Here is a 19,798-nt window from a genome sequence, read left to right as displayed (position 1 = left end):
TGTTGTTGTTTTAAGATTTATTTATTTATTTGAGAGAGCGAAAGAGAGCACGACTAGTGGGAGGGGCAGAGGGAGAGGGAGAATCTCAAGCTGACTCCCCGCTGAGTGTGGAGCCCCACTCAGGGCTCGATCTCATGACCCTGAGATCATGACCTGAGTTGAAATCAAGAGTCAGATGCTTAATCGACTGGAGCCACCCAGGCGCCCCCTATGCCTGGGTTTTTTATAAGGCTACCTAGTCATGGGAAACCCAGATGTGATACTTAATCTACTTAGCTACCATGGTTGCATACTTGCATACTGTAAATTAGTTTAGCAAAATTTTCTCTTTGGTAAATGGAATTTAGAAAGTATACTAAATTGGTAACTTCCTCAAGGTTTTGCTTTTTTAAAATTTATTTATTTATTTATTTATTTGCCATAACACCTTAATCTTAGGAGGCATTTCAAAATTTATAATGTATGTTCTTCCCAAGCATGAAACTCCAAATGCCCTTTGGTTGGTCTGTTTCTCCCACTGGTTCTGATACAGTTTTTATTATTTTTTTTATTTTTTATTTTTTAAAGATTTTATTTATTTGACAGAGAGAGACACAGCGAGAGAGGGAACACAAGCAGGGGGAGTGGGAGAGGGAGAAGCAGGCTTCCCGCTGAGCAGGGAGCCCGATGCGGGGCTCGATCCCAGGACCCTAGGATCATGACCTGAGCCGAAGGCAGACGCTTAACGACTGAGCCACCCAGGCGCCCCTCTGATACAGTTTTTAAAGGAGGAAATCTCTTTCATATGCAACTCAATATAAGATAGTGTCATCATCAGTTTAAAATCCAGGGAAATACTTTTATCAGCCTGGCACATGTTTTCTCATTACAACAACACACTCAATCCTTATAACAAGAACTGCACACATTGTGCCTCATGTCTAGCTTTTCAAAATGATACTAGTCTTCTTCTGAATCAATTTCCTTTACTGTCTCATATTCCTTTGGTAAAAATTGTCTCAATCTGTCCCATTTTTTGAGCCAAATTTCTCAGCTCCTCTTTGAGATCCAAAATGTCCTATCAGGCCTTATTTATATACTAGTTCACAGTGGTGTCTCAAAGTAAAACCAGGCTCATTTCAGTTTGTATAACAAAAGTTTCCATGAAGAGACAGGCAACCCTTGAAGCTACAAGGGGGCTTGGTTTGAAATCCCCTTGGAATGGTTAAGCAATTGAAAAATGGCACATTATGAACATTTGTTCTAAAATTTTCATTTGATGTCATAGGTTGATTACATATTTTCTTTATCCACTTGTTTCCTCCTTAAATCATGTACTTACAATGGGCATGGAATTTCCTAGCTTAATCATCAGTAGTTGTGTCTCTGAATACCTTCATTTTCCAGTGAACACCCTTGAAAATAATTCTAAAACCTCTGGACTGCCTGTAAATTTCATTCCTGAAACTAGTTTCTGGATCCATAATACAAATATATTCTTGCTACTTGTCTTCGGATACTTTCAAAGTGGTATGGCTCTTTTTCTTTTCTTTTTTAAATTTTCTAAACGATGGCTTGGTTAAGTGTGGTTCCACAGTCCACTTACTATTTTAACATCCAGGCTTTGAAACTGGTTATTTAAGCCTAAATTTTCCATGTGAGACCATATTCTACTTGAAACTTTCCATTAGTTTGATAAATAGAATATGTACTAAATACTCATCTGAAATTTCTGTCTTTGTGGCACCATTTTGTTTCCCCAGCTAGAGTGTGGGAGGCAGAGTCCTTCCAGGTGCTCTCAGCAAATCTCCATTCTTCTCTGTAATTCCAAACAATGCAGCAAAGGAATGTCCAAGTCTGAAAGGTTAAGTAAACTTTTTCTCAGGCTCCCATTTACATTTATCATCAAGTTAAAAACATACATGTTAATGTTTTTTGAATACTTGATCAAGAGCAATGTCTTCAAGAAAGTAGAGCTAGATTGTGGGCAAGAGTTATGCCTAATTTATCTTTCTACACCCTCCCCCACAACTCCCTGCAGGAATCTAGCTCAGGAATACTTTTGAGCATGTTCTTGGCTTTATCATTAAAGAACATTTAAGACGTGAGTGATTGTATTTTGCATATGGCATAGCAGAATGTGAGATGAACAACACTGATGAAGAGACAGGCCTATAAAGGTCAAGCATTCCACTGAACAAACAAAACTATATAAAGAATTAGCATTGTGGGGGTGGCCAAATTCACTCCTGCAACAAATAAGTGCCTCCGTATGCCAAGCACCGAGATAGGTAACTTAGGGTTATGAAGGAAACACCCCCTTAACTACAAACCCAAACAAATGAAAGTTTTAAAGAGGATTCTGTACTACTTCTCAGCAATAAAAAAGACGTGAACTAAAGAAATGGATTATTGATACTAGCAACAACGTGTATGAATTGCAAAATTATGCTGAGTGAAAGAAGCCAGACAAAAAAGAGTACATCTTTATTTGATTCCATTTATATGAAATTCTAAGGAGTGCAAACTAATCTATAGTGACAGCAGATCAGTGGTTGGGAGGGGCCCGAGAGAATTACAAAGGGGCACAAGTAAACATTTAGGGGATAATGCCTATGTTCACTATTTTGATTGTGGTGATAGTGTATATAGTTAAGGTTAGAACTTAATGAATCGTACATATTAAATATTGTGTGTCAAAATACCTAATAAAAATGTTTTTGTGTGTGTGTTTGTTGTTCGTTTTTATTTTTTTTTACTAATCTACACCCAACGTGGGGCTCGAACTCACAACCCTGAGATCAAGAGCCCCATGCTCTTCCCACTTGAACCAGCCGTGTACCTCTGTGTGCATGTTTTTTGTTTTTGTTTTTTAATCTGGGAAAAAAAAAAGGAGAGAAGGAGGGAGAGGGAGGGAGAAAGAGAATGAATTCTAGGGCTTCTCTGGCAAATCTTACTTGCTCAAGGACACCAGATGGTGTGTGATTGTAAGATCTTTTTCCAGTACTTTTCTGCAGTTTTTATTGCCAAGAAGGTCTATAGGCTCAATGTTCTAGTCTTAGGTAGAACTGGCCTATATAGTCCCCTTCCCTTCAGCCAGTCCTATCTCCTCTTGAACCCAGGAGGCAGCTTGGACTCCCTGTCCCTGCCTCTGCTTGCTGGGATGTTTCCTCCATTTCTAAATGATCCAAATTTTCTCTCCGTTTAGGCCCAGTTAAGATAAGATTGATTTCATAGTCTTTCCTATCCATTCCTTCAGAAAGGGTTCTCTACCTTAGTTTAAGTTTCTCAAGTATGTATGTATGTATTTATTTATTTATTTATTTAGAAGATTTTATTTATTTGTCAGAGAAAGAGAGAGAGAGAGTACACAAGCAGGGGGAGCCGCAGGCAGAGGGAGAAGCAGGCTCCCCACCGAGCAAAGAGCCTGGGACTGGATCCCGGGACCCTGGGGTCATGACCTGAGCCAAAGGCAGATGCTTAACCAACTGAGCTACCCAGGAGCCCAAGTTTCTCAAGTATTTATAATCTAAACTGCTCTTTTGACACATTTTTGCTGCCTTGTACTATTTGCTTTTCACATGTGCATGTCTTTTTTTTTTTTTTTTTTTAAAGATTTTATTTTATTTATTTGACAGAGAGAGACACAGCGAGAGAGGGAACACAAGCAGGGGGGAGCGAGAGAGGGAGAAGCAGGCCTCCCGCCGAGCAGGGAGCCCGATGTGGGGCTCGATCCCAGGACCCCGGGATCATGACCCGAGCCGAAGGCAGACGCTTAACGACTGAGCCACCCAGGCGCCCCCACATGTGCATGTCTTAATCATCTCAACTGGATTATGAACTTCCTCAGGGTAGGGACTGGGTCATATTTATGTTTGTGTCTCCTAAGGCACTTAGTACGTGCTCAGTAAGTGTCAATTTTAAAATACCTCACTTTGATAGTCTTTCCAAAGCACTTTCTCAGCCATTATGTCATTTGATCATTACCTCAACACTCCGAGATTGGAGGAGCTAGAAATATGTTATTTCCTCCTTCTGACAAATAAGGAACCTGAAGCCCAAGGTCACTGAGAGAGAGAGAGAGAGAAAGAGAGAGAGAAAGGGATGGAACAGATAACTGCATATGAAGGTTTGATTCAATTCAAGGCTTCCCATGGCTCTCCCCCTCCCCTCCGCTCTACCCTACCTGAAGACAGGCCTCTGCACCTTTCTCCCATTCCCCAAGTCCTTTAGAGCTGCTTAGACAAAGCTTATAGTACCCTCTTATAAAACTTGACAAATATGAGACATGAAATTTCAGTCGATTTCTGGTCAGCTCTGAGTCACCAAAGCACATTTGCTATTTTGTTCCAAGTATCATTTGTTAGGAACATTATGCCTGATATTTAATGATGCTGCACTACAGAGCTGAGGAAGCATAAATGATTTTTAAAAGCCGTAGAAAATGACAGGACTTTAATATTAAGCACGAAAGGTGGCAGCTGACAAGATGACCAGGGATATAAAATTTCTGCACTGGATCACACTATTCCTCTATGTATTGCTAGTAGAACTCTCTAGTTGGTACTAAAGGAAAAGATGAAACTCTCTACCGCTCTGCATGCCTGACCGAGATTCCTTCCCCACCACCCCAGACTATCAGCTTCTCTGTTGCAAGAGATTGAAGAAACTTGGTGTAATTTACTTAGTATCAAATATTATTTTTGAGATAATTCACTTAATGACTACATTCCAGTCCACTTTGAAAAGAGGGTGGGAGTGGTGTCAGAGGTAGTTGTCCCCCTCCTCCCATGCAACTCGTGCTGGGACCCCTCATTGGTTGAAAGCAGTCAGAGAATATGGAACCCTGAAGTACTTACTGGTCTAAATAGGGTGTCCAAAAGCAGAATGTGCATCGAGGGGGCAAATGGAAGACATCTAGCTCATTGGTCTAGAGATGGCAGGTGACCCAGTCTGGCCCATGAGACATATGGGAAAGTCTGCTGGGTACTTTGGGAAAGGTTTTCTTGCCTAACTGAAGGCTCCTCCCCTTCCTTCCTGCTTGGGATGCTGTTGAGTTGGATGTACCCCTTAGATTTCTGCAGCTACCTTGTGCTCACGAGGGAAATGCAAAGAGAACTGCAAAGAACCTTGACCACAGAGCTACTAAAAAGCTTTGGGACCTCCAGCTCCAGACTTAATTGTTAAGCAAACAATAAATGCCCCTATAGTTTAAAAAGGAGGCAGGGAAGGTGGGAGAGAGGGAGGGAGGAAGAGAGAGCACAAGTGAGAGAGCCTGAGCGAGCAAGCGAGCTGAATGAAGGATGAGAGATAATGGAGAGGTTAGAGGAGCCTGGGGCAGGAAATTAGAGAAGCTGACCCAGGGGGCTGCGCCAGAATGAGGAGACTGACAGGCTCCGTGTGGGCGGCAGGTCTGGGAAGGTTCAGAGGGCCACTGGGTCAGGTTTAAACGCTGTGAGCTGCGACCTCAAACAAGTACTTAATTTCTTTGCGCCTTAATTTTCCCCTCTGTAAAATGGATATGATAGTGACTTCCTCATAGGACGCTGTACGAATTTACACGAGATCTAAATGAGGAATGGCAAGTAAACCTTTGCTTGACAGTTCCTGACTCACTGTAGGCCCTCAATAAATATTAGCAATCAAAACCATTTTCTCAACATTTGCCCTCAATAAGGGGGAGGTACTCAGGAAAACGGGCCAAGAGGCCGCCGGCTCACACCCTAAAGGCTGCGTTCGCCGGCGGTTGACGACCGAGGGCTCGCGCTCGGCGGGGGGCGGGGCCTGGCGTTCCCGCCTCGAGCGTGGCCCCGCCCCTCTTCCCCTCTCACGAGGCCTCGCGTGCACTTTGAGCCTTTTCCCCACCTCCCCCGACCTTCCCGCGCGGTCCTCCCGGGCATCTCTTCCCCCAGCCCCAGCGCCCGGTCCGAGTGAGAGGTTCCGGAGCCCGGGCGCGGGCGGGGTCCCGGTGTCGACGCTGCCGGCCAGCCCGTCCCAGCCCGCTCCGCACGGCCTCGGGAGCTTCAGCTGCCCTCTGGTGTGCAGGTTTGCCTCGGAGGGTCGGCGGGCCGCGCTGCGGGGAGGAGGAGTGCGGGGAGGGTTAGTCCGGCCGCCGCGGCCGCCCTCGCCCTTGGGAATCCTTGGCTGACCAGACGGAAGGGAAGTAGGCGCCGGAGAGCCCGCTCCGCATTTTGATTCATCTCGGGCCCTGTAAGGGTCACATCTTGTGAAAATACCTGTAAAATCAATTTAACGTTCAGTGCAGCGTGTAAAGACAGCTCTAAGAATTTAAAAGACGCCTGAGTCAGAACATTTAAATGCTTGGGTCCCCCGTAGCAGCGTTTTAACACGTCTGAGTGCAGAGGGTGGAGAATCGAGCCTGATTGCCGCCTTCGTTCACGCCCTGTAACATTTTAAAAGGGTGAAAGAAAGGCACTCCAAGAAAACCCAAGTGGGCAGTTCCCCTAGAGAGGGAAGAACAGCTGACTTTTGGAAATCTGTGTGGGTCCTCATTTCCGTGTGCGAAATTTGCCTGCAGAACTTAGATCAACGATAAACAGAATTGTTAAAACACTGGGCTTAACTAACTAGTGGCTTTTGTTGACAAGTCGATTGTGTTATTAATTCTTGGTGTCTCAGCCAAGGCAGGATTCATTATCTCCGTTTTGCAGGTGGAAAAAAGTTTGGCACAAAAAAACATTTCCCTTAAATTCACACAGAAGCAACTGCAGAGCTGCAAATTAAGTTTTAGCATTCCGACTCCTCATCTGTGTTCCCCCCTGGACCATGTTACAAAATAAATGAGTAGTTACTTTGATGCTACTCATAAAACGAGGGAGTAAACCAAATGTTCTGTGAACTTAAAGTGTTAAATCATAATAACCTTCAATGTCTTCTGCTTTGGGAGACTCAGCTGCCCTTTGGAGTTGATACCTTACAGAGAGGAGTGGGTGGAGCAAAAAAAAAAAAAAGGAAAATAACGTCAAGGGAAAAATTTAGTCTCCAGAGTCCACAAACTGTGCCCATGTTTACTGCCCCCTTGTGTTGATGTCATACTTTTCAGTGTACTCCATGTTCTGGCAAAACACCCGACAGCTGCCATCCCAGCCTCAGCTGCATTAACTACACCTTTGCGTTGCTCTTTTGGCACTGACCTCCCTGTCAGTCTTGTCATGCTCTTTCCTCCAGGTGCTCCTTACTAATGCTGTTATGTGAAAACCAGTTGTTGTTTTTCAAGTGTGGAATGATTTGTCACTCCTGAAGGATGATTCGAGAGTTAATGATCAAAAACTACCAACAGATTTTAGATGAAAGGACAAGTTAAAGAAGCTCAAGAAACTTGTGGAATTTGATAGCTGAGTTATTTGACTGGGGGGAAAAAAGCAGACACTGACTTCCCCCACCTCCCCCCCACACACACCCCTTTCCCCAATTCACTCATAACCGGAAAGCTGCAACCCTATTTTAACTTAGACATAATGTTGAGGGGAGGGGAGCATCCTTCTGTTTAGTGAATTGGAAAATTTTCTTTCCAAAGGAGGCTCCGTTTTTGACAGCTTGGAACAAGTGGAAACATTTATGTGCTTAGAATGCAGATTGTTTTGCCACTTATAAGTCTGCCCATAAAACTTGTACAGGAGCTTGAGACCCAGGGTGTGTGATATAGTCTCTCCCTGTAAAAGGCATCCCTGTGGTTCCTCCCCAGCTTATAGACAACAGAAATTTGAACCCAAGGTAGTTTTCTTGGAGCAGCCACCCAGTGTATTTACTTCTTGTTCTTTCACTCAGTTCCACACATAAGAATTTCAAGAAAATCAGATGGCATCCGGAGATTTCTGCTCACCTGGAGAGGGGATGGAAATACTCCAACAAGGTAAGGGCTGCCATTTGAAGGAGGTTTGATGACTTACCCAGAGAGGTCTGGGCCAGGTTCTTGCTTTCTATAATAAAAAGGATTTATAAAGTCCACCAGTATGATTTCTCACATAAAAGCCGAAGTTCCTGGGGAAACTAGGATACATGAAGATTCTTCGACACTCTTATTAGAAAACAGATTACACCGGCTCCTGTTAAGCACCCTCCTGTGCAGTAGACTAAAAACTCCAGTCGCTTCCATGCTGCATCAGCAGGCATAACCTGAAGAGAAGGGTGGCCGGCAAACTCTGTGAAGGCTTCCTTTCTACCTGGGTCTTGAATTTTCTCATATCTTGTACTCCAAAATCTCAGATCCTTACGTATCTTGAATTCTTCCCCTATCTCAAGCCCTTTCTATATCTTGAATCCTTCTGTATCTTGAATTCTTTCCCTATCTCAAACCCTTTCTATATCTTGAATCCTTCAAGAACTTGAATCTTCTATATTTTGAACATTGCCAAGTTGATCCTTCAGTGCCTGAGGGGGAGAAAAAAGAGTTATTTTCCAAAAGTGCTTTCTCATGGTCCAAAGCATGAAAGTTTGATTGTTTGGTAAGTAGGAGTAAAACAGAAGACCCCAGCAGAAAGCCTGTGGGAAAAGAGATGGAAAGAGAGGCCCTTGAGCTGAGGCAATAACCAGAGGATCCCAGTTTCTTGCACTTTTTCTCATTCTTGTGCTGCTCTGAATCCACATGGGTTACCCAGCTCTGTTTATAATAAGAATTTAATTCAGTTTTTCAGTTACTCCTAAGAGTTTATCTTCTTGCAGTCTTGCTTATGCAACTAGAGATCACATCCAAAGTTGGAACTTTACCTTTGTTTTTTTCCCTTCCTCAAGAATTCTAGTTATTCTATGTGAATGAGGCATTTGGAGTACTGTGGTGACCCCTACCAAAAGGTCCCTTATTACTGATTCTATTTGTCTAATACTTTCCAACTGTACTTCCATTTTCTAAGCTCTTAGTTTCATTGGAGACTCATTCCCTAATTCTTGATTAATATCTTTGTATATATATAGAAATGCTTGTTATTTTTGAGTATTGCCTTGAGTTTATTTGTGGGGTTTTTTAAACATTTCATTAGATTTAGAAAACTTCCCTACTAAAAACCTAGGGGTTTTTTGGAAGTGAGTATTAAGCTAAGAGTGATTCTCAATTATATATGATAGCTTCTTTGCTTTTTTTTTTTTTTTTGCCCCTATGGGGGACATCCCATTAAGTGTGCAGCAAACAGCTTCCTCCTTGTAACCTGAGTGAAGAGGACCTGTTACAGAACCCACACTTCAGCAAACTGCTGCTGGGTCTCTCACAGCACATGGATGAGAGCGCCTTAAGCCTCACCCTGGCAAAGGAGCAGGCTCAGGTAAGAGCCCTGGGAGGAGGGATGCTAGGAGGAAGGAAAAATTTTCCAAGAGAGAAAGAGGTTCCTACCTGGGATTTTTTTGGTTTCGTAGGCATGGAAGGAAGTTCGACTGCATAAGACAACATGGCTGAGGTCTGAGATTTTACAGAGAGTCATTCAAGAGCTGCTTGTGGACTACTATGTGAAGACACAAGACACAAATTTAACTTCTGAGGACAAAAAGGTGAAGCAGGAGAGATGCAGTAGGGGGTAGTTACCAGCTGCAGGAATGACCAGGCCAACTATGGCTTCACCTGATTGTATGCTCTGGGGGAAATAGGAACTTCGAGTAATGGTTATCAAAGAAGAAATGGACTGGGGCACCTGGCTGGCTCGGTGGGTGGAGCGTGTGACTCTTGATCTCAGGGTTCAAGCCTGTGAGTTCAAGCCCCACACTGGGTGTAGATATTACTTAAAAATAAAATCTGTTAAAAGAAGAAGAAGAAATAGACTGTAATTATGGCGGAAGAGGTGGGTGTGTTGTGAGGGTTTTGAAAAGAAAGATTGACAGGAGAAGGCACCGGCAGCTGAAGGGGATAAGATGTTTGAGGACTTTGAAAATGTGTGAAGAACTGGTTTATGAGGATGGAGGAGGTGGAGGGGGAGAAGTTGTATAGTAACCTCTTTTTGTTTTTTATTCTCTCTCAGTTTCATGAGACCCTTGAACAGCGGCTACTCGTGACTGAACTGACACGACTGTTAGGTCCCAGCCAGGAGAGGGAAATGCCTCCGCTGCTGGGGCTGGAGAAGGCGGACCTTCTGGAGCTCATGCCCCGCTCAGAGGTTGTGGGTGGGCAGATATTGGGACCAAAGAAGTGAAATGGCTTAATTTCTCCTATATATTTAAACGGTTTTTTGTTACACTTTTGTTTTTGTAAAAATGATACATGTTCATGGGGGCCAAACTCAAATAAGAAATATGTTACACAGAAGAAAGTAAAAGCTGAAATACTACACCTAGGAATAAGTACAGTATATTTTATACAGCTCGACATAAATGGTATTATAGCCTCCATGCTTGTATAGTGAATGTAATCTGTTTTCACTTAATATATTTGGGACTTTTTTCAAGTCAATAAATAAATGTGAATAAGATGATAGCTCCTAAAGCACTCTTAGCACAGTGCCAGGCACATAGTCTGTGCTCAGTGTTCTTATTATATCATCAGTTTATTTTGTTTTATTTTATTTTATTTATTTATTTATTTTTAAGATTTTATTTATTTATTTGACAGGGAGACACAGCGAGATCAGGAACACAAGCAAGGGGAGTGGGAGACGGAGAAGCAGGCTTCCTGCCGAGGAGGGAGCCCGATGCGGGGCTCGATCCCAGGACCCTGGGATCATGACCTGAGCCGAAGGCAGACGCTTAACAGCTGAGCCACCCAGGCGCCCCTGTTTTATTTTATTTTTTAAAGGATTTATTTATTTATTTGAGAGGGAGAGAGTGCAAGTGAGAGGAGGGGCAGAGGGAGAGAGAGAATCCCAAGCAGACTCCCTGCTGAGCATGGAGCTGACTCGTGGCTCAATCTCACAACCCTGAGATCATGACCTGAGCCGAAACCAACTGAGCCACCCAGGCGCCCCTATTTCATCAGTTTAAATCACTGATAGGATTCCATTGTATGGGGGCGCCTGGCTGGCTCAGTCGGTAGACCTTGCAACTCTTGATCTCAGGGTGGTGAGTTTGAGCCCCACATTGGGGGGTAGAGATTACATTAAAAAAAAAAAATGGATTCCATTATATGGATGTAGCATAGTTTGCTTAACCTTAATGATGGATATGGTAGTTTCTGCATTTTTGCTGTTAGAAACCTCACTGATAGGAACATGCTAGTTCATAAGTGTGTTTGCCTTTGTATGATTATTTCCCCAATTATGAGTTCTCAAAGTGGGATCACTGGTCAGAGGGTATACACATTAAACATATTGGTACATATTGCCAGTTCCCCACCTTTTCATCAATGTGGGGTCTTGACCATCATTTTATTCTTTGCAAATTTGATAGGCTAATAAAAATGAATCTCCCTGTTGTCTCTTGATGCATTTTTCTGGTATCAGTGAGAGTGTTATCATCCTTTACTCATTGGCTAGATCTTCCTAGTTCTAATAGTCTATTTGCATCTCTCTTTTTGCTTCTGTGGCTATAGGATTTTGTGTGGATGAGAGCTCGGCTCCCACTGGACGTGGAGGAGCAGCTCAAGAAGAAATGTTTCACCCTGCTCTGCTACCATGACCCCAATTCAGGTGAGTGCTGGCACTCTGCTCTGTTCCCAGCTAACCTGCAGGGTTCCTGGTCTGCTCTTCTGAGAAGAATGCACTGAATTTTAGATTTGGGGCAGAAGCTAGGAAGCATTGGAGATGCTTATTTGTTTGCTTCCTTGCTGGTAGAATACAAGCAAGGAATTGTGTGAGAACTCCTTTTTTTCAGCAAGGTACCAAGTGTCCTCTTCAGGGAAGGATGAGTTCATTCGTCTCCAGAGAATCAGAATGGAATAGGGAAGAAAGTTCAGGCTAATAGATATTCCCTTTATCTTCATTTCTATGACTTAAGAATTAAGGGCCAAATCTGGACTTAAAGGTAAGAGCGAGGGGCACGAGGCTGGCTCAGTCTGAAGAGCATTTGACTCTTGATCTCGGGGTCATGAGTTCGAGCCCCATGTTGGGTGTAGAGATTATTTAAATAAAAAAAATAATAAAGGTAAGAGCAAAGAGAACTTTTTGAGAACTGGGCCATTTTATTATTTTTTTATGTTTTTTTTTTTTTAAAAGATTTTATTTATTTCTTTATTTGAGAGAGAGAGAGAGAGAAACAGCATGAGAGGGGAGAGGGTCAGAGGGAGAAGCAGGCTCCCCGCTGAGCCGGGAGCCCGATGTGGGACTCGATCCCAGGACTCCAGGACCATGACCTGAGCCGGAGGCAGTCGCTTAACCAACTGAGCCACCCAGGCGCCCTTATGTTTTTTTTTAAAGATTTTATTTATTTATTTGACAGAGAGAGAGAGAGAGCGACAGCAGGAACACAAGCAGGGGGAATGGGGGAGGGAGAAGCAGGCTTCCCACTGAGCAGGGAGCCCAATGCAGGGCTCGATCCCAGGACCCTGGGATCATGACCTGAGCCGAAGGCAGATGTTTAACAACTGAGCCACCCAGGCGCCCCGAGAACCAGGTCTTTTTTTTTTTTTAATTTATTTGACAGAGACACAGTGAGAGAGGGAACACAAACAGGCGGAGCGGGAGAGGGAGAAGCAGGCTTCCCGCCGAGCAGGGAGCCCGATGCGGGGCTCGATCCCAGGACCCTGGGATCATGACCTGAGCCGAAGGCAGCCGCTAAATGACTGAGCCACCCAGGCGCCCCAGAACTGGGTCTTTTTAAGAGGACACCAGAAGCAAACCTGAAGAATTTGTAGGGCTAGATGTGGGATAGCACACTGAAAAATGGCCTTAGAAGGGCAGTAGCAATTAGGGTTTTCCTGTCAGTCCTCTCTTCTTTGTTTTATTTTATTATTATTATTTTAAGATTTTATTTATTTATTTGACAGAGAGAGACACAGTGAGAGAGGGAACATAAGCAGGGGGAGTGGAAGAAGCAGGCTCCCCGCTGAGCAGGGAGCCCGATGCGAGGCTCGATCCCAGGACCCTGGGATCATAACCTGAGCCAAAGGCAGATGCTTAACCGGCTGAGCCACCCAGGCGCCCCTAGTCCTCTGTCTCTTTGCCCAGATTCTGACAGTGAAACCTTGAAGGCAGCAAAGGTGTGGAAACTGGCAGAGGTCCTGGTGGGTGAGAAGCAGCAATGCCAGGATGCCAAGAGCCAGCAGAAGGAGCAGACGGTGTTGCTCGAGAAGAAGAGTGCCACCTACTCCCAGGTTTGTCAGAGCAGTGGGATAGCCTCTTGTGTCTTTTATCCTGGTGCCAGGGGCACTTTTGGGGAAGCCAAGGAGTTTTGATCTACCTTCTTTTCTACTGACTTCTGATTTTGCCCTCTTCCTGCCTCCCCGGGGCTCAGGTACTTCTGCGCTGCCTTGCCTTGCTGCAGAGGCTTCTTCAGGAGCACCGGCTTAAGACTCAGTCTGAGCTGGACCGCATCAATGCCCAGTACCTGGAGATCAAGTGCAGTGCCATGATCCTTAAGCTGAGGTGAGCTATATGCCCCCTGTGGGTCTCGGGAACTCGGTCTCACACACCCTCCCCCTTCTCTCTCTTTCCTGTCTGCCGTGCCTAGCGTCTTATGGGTCTTCAGTTAATGGCACACAGCAGTATTAGCCTTTGGATTACCCAGAAGTGTTCAACATTCTTTTCTTTTTCTTTTTTTTTTTTTTTTAAGATTTATTTATTTTGAGAGCACAAGCATGCACTGTGGGGAGGGGCAGAAAGAGAGTCCCAAGCAGACTCTGCGCTGACCACAGAGCCTGACACGGGGCTCGATCCCACAACCCTGAGATCACAACCTGAGCCAAAACCAAGAGTCAGACGCTCAACTGACTGTGCCACCCAGACGCCCCCTTTCAACATTCTTGAGTCTTACTTTATTTCATTTTTAAATTTTACTTAATATTTTAGAGAGCATGCGAGTGGGGGGGAGGAGCAGAGGGAGAGGGACAGGCAGACCCCGCATTGAGTGCAACATGGGGCCGGTCTCATGACCCTGAGCCAAAATCAAGAGTTGGATGCTCAACCCACTGAGCGCCCCAGGTGCCCCTTAAGTCTTATTTTAAAGCCTTCCAAAATAGGTGCACTCTTGTGAGATACGTTACTCAGGAATTCAGAGTGACCTTGCTTATCCTGTCACTGCTTAGCCCACATCTTGACCATGGGCAGGTACTATGTCCTGTTCCTAACTCTGCTCCCATCAGGGACCCTCAGCATTTCTTTTTTCCCCTCTGTCAGGATGGAGGAGCTAAAGATCTTGTCTGACACTTACACTGCTGAGAAGGTGGAAGTTCATCGTCTCATTAGGTGAGAACTCCCAAGGGCCTGGTCCCACACTCTCCAACCCGCTCATTTTAATGTGTTCACATTCTTGTCTCCTTTCTGAGGAGCCAGATCCTTACGTTGTATCTTCTCTTCCCCGGGCATATAGGGACCGTTTGGAGGGGGCCATTCGCCTACAAGAGCAGGACATGGAGAAGTCCCAACAGGTCCTGAGCACCTATGAGGTCCTTGGGGAGGAGTTTGACAGGCTGGTAAAAGAGTACACTCAACTCAAGCAGGCAGCTGAGAACAAGCGCTGGGCCCTCCGGGAGTTTAACAAGGCCTGTCGCTGAGCGCTGCCTGGTGGGGTTCCGGCGACGGACTTCTGCATGGGCGCTGCCTCCCCCTCCTCCTGCTGAAAGGATCACCTCCACCTGAGGCCCATTTTCACTCCGGGAGTGTGGGGACGCTTGCTTGAAACCCTGCAGTGGATTAGGCACCGTCCTGGTTTTTCTTCCTTGTTTTTCTTCCTTGTTTACAGTGACTGAGTCTCTTCTGGGAAATGGAGCAGATTTATGTAATTCTCTGTGCAGCTATTTGTCAGTGTCAGCCCTGTATTATATTTGATTATCTCCTGAATAAAGTGATGATGCTTCCTTTGGGCACGGATGAAAAAAGAACATCAAAGACTAGATGGGTAAGGAGGGGAACTGAGTGGATCCAGATGAACAGATGTGTAATGCTTACGCTAGGAGTGGGAGGTAGGAGTGCCGGCCTGCCCACCTGGAGTCTTAGAGGCTTCATTCTTGGAGAGCAGACATGGATTAAATCTGACCTTGCTCTTGAAGAACTGTAATATCCAGAGGAGGGCTGGAGGCCACGGCGGGTAGGGGACGATTCTGTCACCCCGGCTCTTAGTGGGCCAGTTAGGATAAAGCAGCAGAGCATCCAGCCCTGTTACAGGGAAAGACACAAGCCACTTGTATTCCCGGTTCCCGCTGGTGTGGTTTGAGGGTTACTTTTTTCTCTGAAAGCAGAGTGGGAAGAGATCGCCCTGTGTGGTTTGAGGGTTACTTTTTTCTCTAAAGGAGGGAGTGGGAAGAGATCACCCCAAGGAACCAAGTTTCATAGTCCACTTAGCTTAGAACAAGGCAGGGAGGGCCCTGATGCCATCAAAGTCAGGGACTGAGAACAGAAGCAGATCTCCACCCTTACTTACAAGAGCCTACTCACCTTCTCAAACTACTTTCAAGGGAGACTGTCTAGACTGTCTTGAGGTGTTCTGCTACAATAAATAATGATGGTCTTGGATTGGTTTATAGGAAAAACTAAGGTCTTTAACATAATTTAGATTTTTTCTATAAATGGTGCTTACTGCCATTTATCTACAAGGAAATGTTGGCCCACACGAAATTCACAAATCACAAACAGATTAATGGAAAAAGTCAGAAATAGTCAATATTGCTTCGTTCTCTACTTTATCTTTTCCCCAACATTTTTGGACTAAAGTTTCAAACCTACAGAAAAATTAAAAGAATAGTACAATAAACACCAGTATAGTCTTAACAACCGAGATTCAACAATTATTAACATTTAGCTTTTCTCTCTCTCTCCTTTCCCTCCTACCACTCTCTCTATATAGACTGATAAATCTGTAGTTATACAGACTTTTTTCTTCCAGAGCCATTGTATAGTAAGTTACAGATGTGATATATCATTCCCTAAGTACTTAAGCAGGCAACTCTTAATAACGGCATTCCTCTGTATAACTTACAAAATTATTATGCCTAAAAATTAATAATTTCATGATATCTATTGTCTAGGTCATATTAAAATTTCCCTAATTTGTTTTCTTGGTCTAGGGTCCATTGAAGGTCTGGGTATTACATTTGGATGTTAGGTTTGTTTTTTCTGTGTTTTTTTTTAAGATTTATTTATATTTATTTGACAGAAGAGAGAGCACAAGCAGGGGGAGAGGGAGAGCAGGCTCCCCGCTAAGCAGGGAGCCCAATGAGGGGCTTGATCCCAGGACCCTGAGATCACGACCTGAGCTAAAGGCAGACACTTAACCCCAACTGAGCCACCCAGGCACCCCTGCTTTTTTTTTTTTTTTTTTTTAATAGGCGCCATGCCAAATGTGAGACTTGAACTCATGACCCCAACATTGAGAATCACATGCTCTACCAACTGAGCCAGGCTGGTGCCCCTGGATGTTAGGTTTCTTTAATCTCTCTCTTTTTTTTAAGATTTTTTAACAATTTATTTGACAGAGAGATGAGAGAGGGAGCACAAGCAGGGGGAGTGGGAGAGGGAGAAGCAGGCTTCCCACTGAGCAGGGAGCCCGATGTGGGGCTCCATCCCAGGACCCTGGGATCATGACCTGAGCCGAAGGCAGACGCATAACAACTGAGCCACCCAGGCGCCCCTTTAATCTCTTTTAAAATAGAACATTTCTCCTTTTTTTTTTTTTTTTTTGGAGCGGGGAGGAGCAGAGGGAGAGGGAGAGAGAATCCCAAGCAGGTTCCACACCCAGCGGGGAGCCTGATGCAGGGTTTGAGCCCATGACCCTGAGATCATGACCTAAGCTAAAATCAAGAGTTGGACGCTCAACCGACTGAGCCACCCAGGTGCCCCACCTACCTTTTTTTTTTTTAAATTGAAATTAGTTTTTAAAAAAATCCAGTCTGGTTACTTTGTTACTTTGTAGAATGTCCTGTAGTCCAATTTTTTCCCATGGTGGTTAACTTGCTCTTCTGTCCAATATAGTAGCCACTAGCCACATGTAGCTATTTAAATTCAAATTTAATTTAAATGAAAATGAAAATTCAGTAGGTTGGTGGTTACTGTATTGGGTGGTGCAAATATAGAACACTTACATCATTATAGAAAGTTCTGGGGCGCCTGGGTGGCTCAGTCGTTAAGCATCTGCCTTCGGCTCAGGTCATGATCCCGGGGTTCTGGGATCGAGCCCTGCTTCGGGCTCCCTGCTCAGTGAGGAGTCTGCTTCTCCCTCTCCCACTCCCCCTGCTTGTGCTCCCTCTCTTGCTGTCTCTCTCTCTCTCTCTCTCTCAAATAAATAAATAAAATCTTAAAAAAAAAAGTTCTAACCCCCCCCGCCCCCCCACGGCTCAGTTGATAGAGCATGTGACTCTTGATCTTGGGGTCATGAGTTCAAGCTCCATGTTGGGGGTAAAGATTACTTAATAAATAAAAGTTAAAAATAAGCTATTGGGGCACCTGGGTGGCTCAGTGGTTAAGTGTCTGCCTTCGGCTCAGGTCATGGTCCCAGGGTCCTGGGATCGAGCCCCGCATCGGGCTCTCTGCTTGGCGGCAAGCCTGCTTCTCCCTCTCCCACTCCCTCTGCTTGTGTCCCCTCTCTCGCTGTGTCTCTCTCTCTGTCACGTAAATAAATAAAATCTTAAAAAATAAATAAACAAGCAATTGAAAAAACAAAGTTCTATTGGACAGTGCTATAAGCCTACATTTCCTCTAAACTGGAAGTAGGTCTACAGGCTTTATTAGATTCAGGTTAAACATTGTTGCAAAGTACTTAATAGATGGTATTATGTACTTGACATTATAGCACCCTGGAACCATATCAGGTTAATTCTAACCTGTCTCACAATTAATTATGCTGAGTTGGATTGCTTGGTTAAGGTGGTAACTGCCAATCTCTCTCCTATATAGAATACATTTTCCCTTCGTAGTTAGTAGCATCTAGAGATGAACATCAAAAATCTCAAAATAGTTTTTCCTGATATTTATTATGGCATTCAGCATTTCCTCATTTAATTAGGTACTCATCTTAAACCATACTAGGTTTTGATATTTGAAATAATAAGGATAATAATAAAAAAGAAATGGACCCTGTCTTCAAGGTCTACAACTTAATAGTAGACACATAAAAACAGTCTAAGAATATAAAGTAATAGGAAGTGCAAATGAATATGGTTGAAAACCAAGAGAAGTAAGGCGCCTGGGTGGCTCAGTCGTTAAGTGTCTGCCTTTGGCTCAGGTCATGGTCCCAGGGCCCTGGGATCAGGCCCCGCATTGGGCTCCCTGCTCAGCGGGAAGCCTGCTTCTTCCTCTCCCACTCCCCCTGCTTGTGTTCCCTCTCTTGCTGTGTTTCTCTCTGTCAAATAAATAAATAAAATCTTAAAAAAAAAACAAACGAGAAGTGAATCAGGAATTATAAGGTAGAGTCTTAGTAGGGAAGAGAGCTTTGGTTCAGGCTTTAGAGGTAAGTTTGGGATGGCATTTTGGAAAAAGTGACAAAGACAAAGAAGGGAAGGGGTAGTGGGTGAAGGCACAGGGTTAGAAATGAGTAAATCATGCACCAAGGAAAGCCTTCATCTTTTTTTTTTTTTTTTTTTTTTAAAGATTTTATTTATTTATTTGACAGAGAGAGAGAGAGCTAGAGAGGGAACACAAGCAGGGGGAGGGGGAGAGCGAGAAGCAGGCTTCCTGCCGAGCAGGGAGCCCGATGTGGGGCTCGATCCCAGGACCCTGGGATCATGACCTGAGCCGAAGGCAGACGCTTAACGACTGAGCCACCCAGGCGCCCAGGAAAGCCTTCATCTTAAATAACCGAAATTTGAGAAGAATATCCCATGGCTTCAATCAAGTCCCTGGAGAGCTGGGGTCTGAGAAATGTTTAGATTTCCAACTACCTGAGAAAGCAAAATGGCTTCCAAGGCAATGGTTCCTGGCCCTGGCTCCCTAAATGACATGGAGCTGGACCGCTAGCTGTTCCTTGTGTTTCCCAAAACCCAAATGAAACCGAACATTTGCTTGTAACAGTAGTGCCCAACTATATAAAAAAAAAATATTTATTGGCTTAAAAACAACAACAAAAAAACCCCACACAAATATATAATAGTAAAAAGTAAAAGATTTACCACACCCCCTGAGACACACACACACACACACACAGCCCATTACCCCAATCCACGACGCTAGAGTAACTAGAGTGATTTGGTGAATATTATGCCAGAGCTTTTTCTAAACATTTGCAAACATGTACAGCAATATTAGCTCATATTGTTGGAGTATGGCTACATCATAATTTAACCATTCCCTTCACGAGAGGTATTTAGATTGTTTCTAGTTTGCCCTATTACAAAATGCTTAATTGAATATCATTGCATCTGTACCTTGCTCAAGTGTCTGCTTTTTTTGTATTACAGAAAGTCAGTATATTAATTCTAGTAATTTCATGAGGGCACCTGGGTAGCTCAGTCAGTTAAGCGTCTGCCTTCAGCTCAGGTCATGATCCCAGGGTTCGACTCCCACATTGGGCTCCCTGCCCAGCAGGGAACCTGCTTCTAGCTCTGCCCCCCCCGCCCCCCCGCCCCTCCCCCGCTCCCTGCTCGCTCGCTCTCTCTTGCAAAAAAAAAAAAAAAAATCTAGTAATTTCATGGAAAAGTTAGTTACTGAGCTTATGAATATAGTTTGGTAGGAAAAGTATCTCAAAACTGTGCCATGGAGGTGGGAGAAGGAACAAGAGGTGTCCAGTGCTGCCCGAAGGGGGCACCACAGCGGTTTGTCTTGGTCCTTTCCTTCCTCACAGTGACGGGGGATGGCAGGTTCGC

General features: G+C 44.4%; 1 protein-coding gene across 2 annotated transcripts; it reads left to right on the top strand.

The window, feature by feature from the left end:
* Positions 1 to 5,815: 5,815 nt before the first annotated feature.
* On the top strand, positions 5,816 to 14,896 carry HAUS4 (HAUS augmin like complex subunit 4). 2 transcript variants are annotated; one of them, XM_032404539.1, is made up of 10 exons: positions 5,816 to 6,016; positions 7,768 to 7,852; positions 9,112 to 9,254; positions 9,346 to 9,477; positions 9,942 to 10,076; positions 11,444 to 11,540; positions 13,017 to 13,162; positions 13,303 to 13,433; positions 14,184 to 14,252; positions 14,377 to 14,896. In XM_032404539.1, the coding sequence occupies exons 2-10, from the start codon at positions 7,798 to 7,800 to the stop codon at positions 14,558 to 14,560; spliced, it is 1,092 nt and encodes a 363-aa protein (XP_032260430.1). In that variant the 5' UTR covers positions 5,816 to 6,016; positions 7,768 to 7,797; the 3' UTR covers positions 14,561 to 14,896. The 2 variants fall into 2 exon arrangements, with proteins under 2 accessions (XP_032260430.1, XP_032260428.1); XM_032404537.1 differs by having other exon boundaries at positions 5,816 to 6,024.
* Positions 14,897 to 19,798: the final 4,902 nt, after the last annotated feature.

This window comes from Phoca vitulina, unplaced genomic scaffold (genome assembly GCF_004348235.1).
Source record: "Phoca vitulina isolate PV1807 unplaced genomic scaffold, GSC_HSeal_1.0 scaffold7, whole genome shotgun sequence".
NCBI classification, from domain to species: domain Eukaryota; kingdom Metazoa; phylum Chordata; class Mammalia; order Carnivora; family Phocidae; genus Phoca; species Phoca vitulina.
This window is presented reverse-complemented; position numbering and strand designations above follow the sequence as displayed.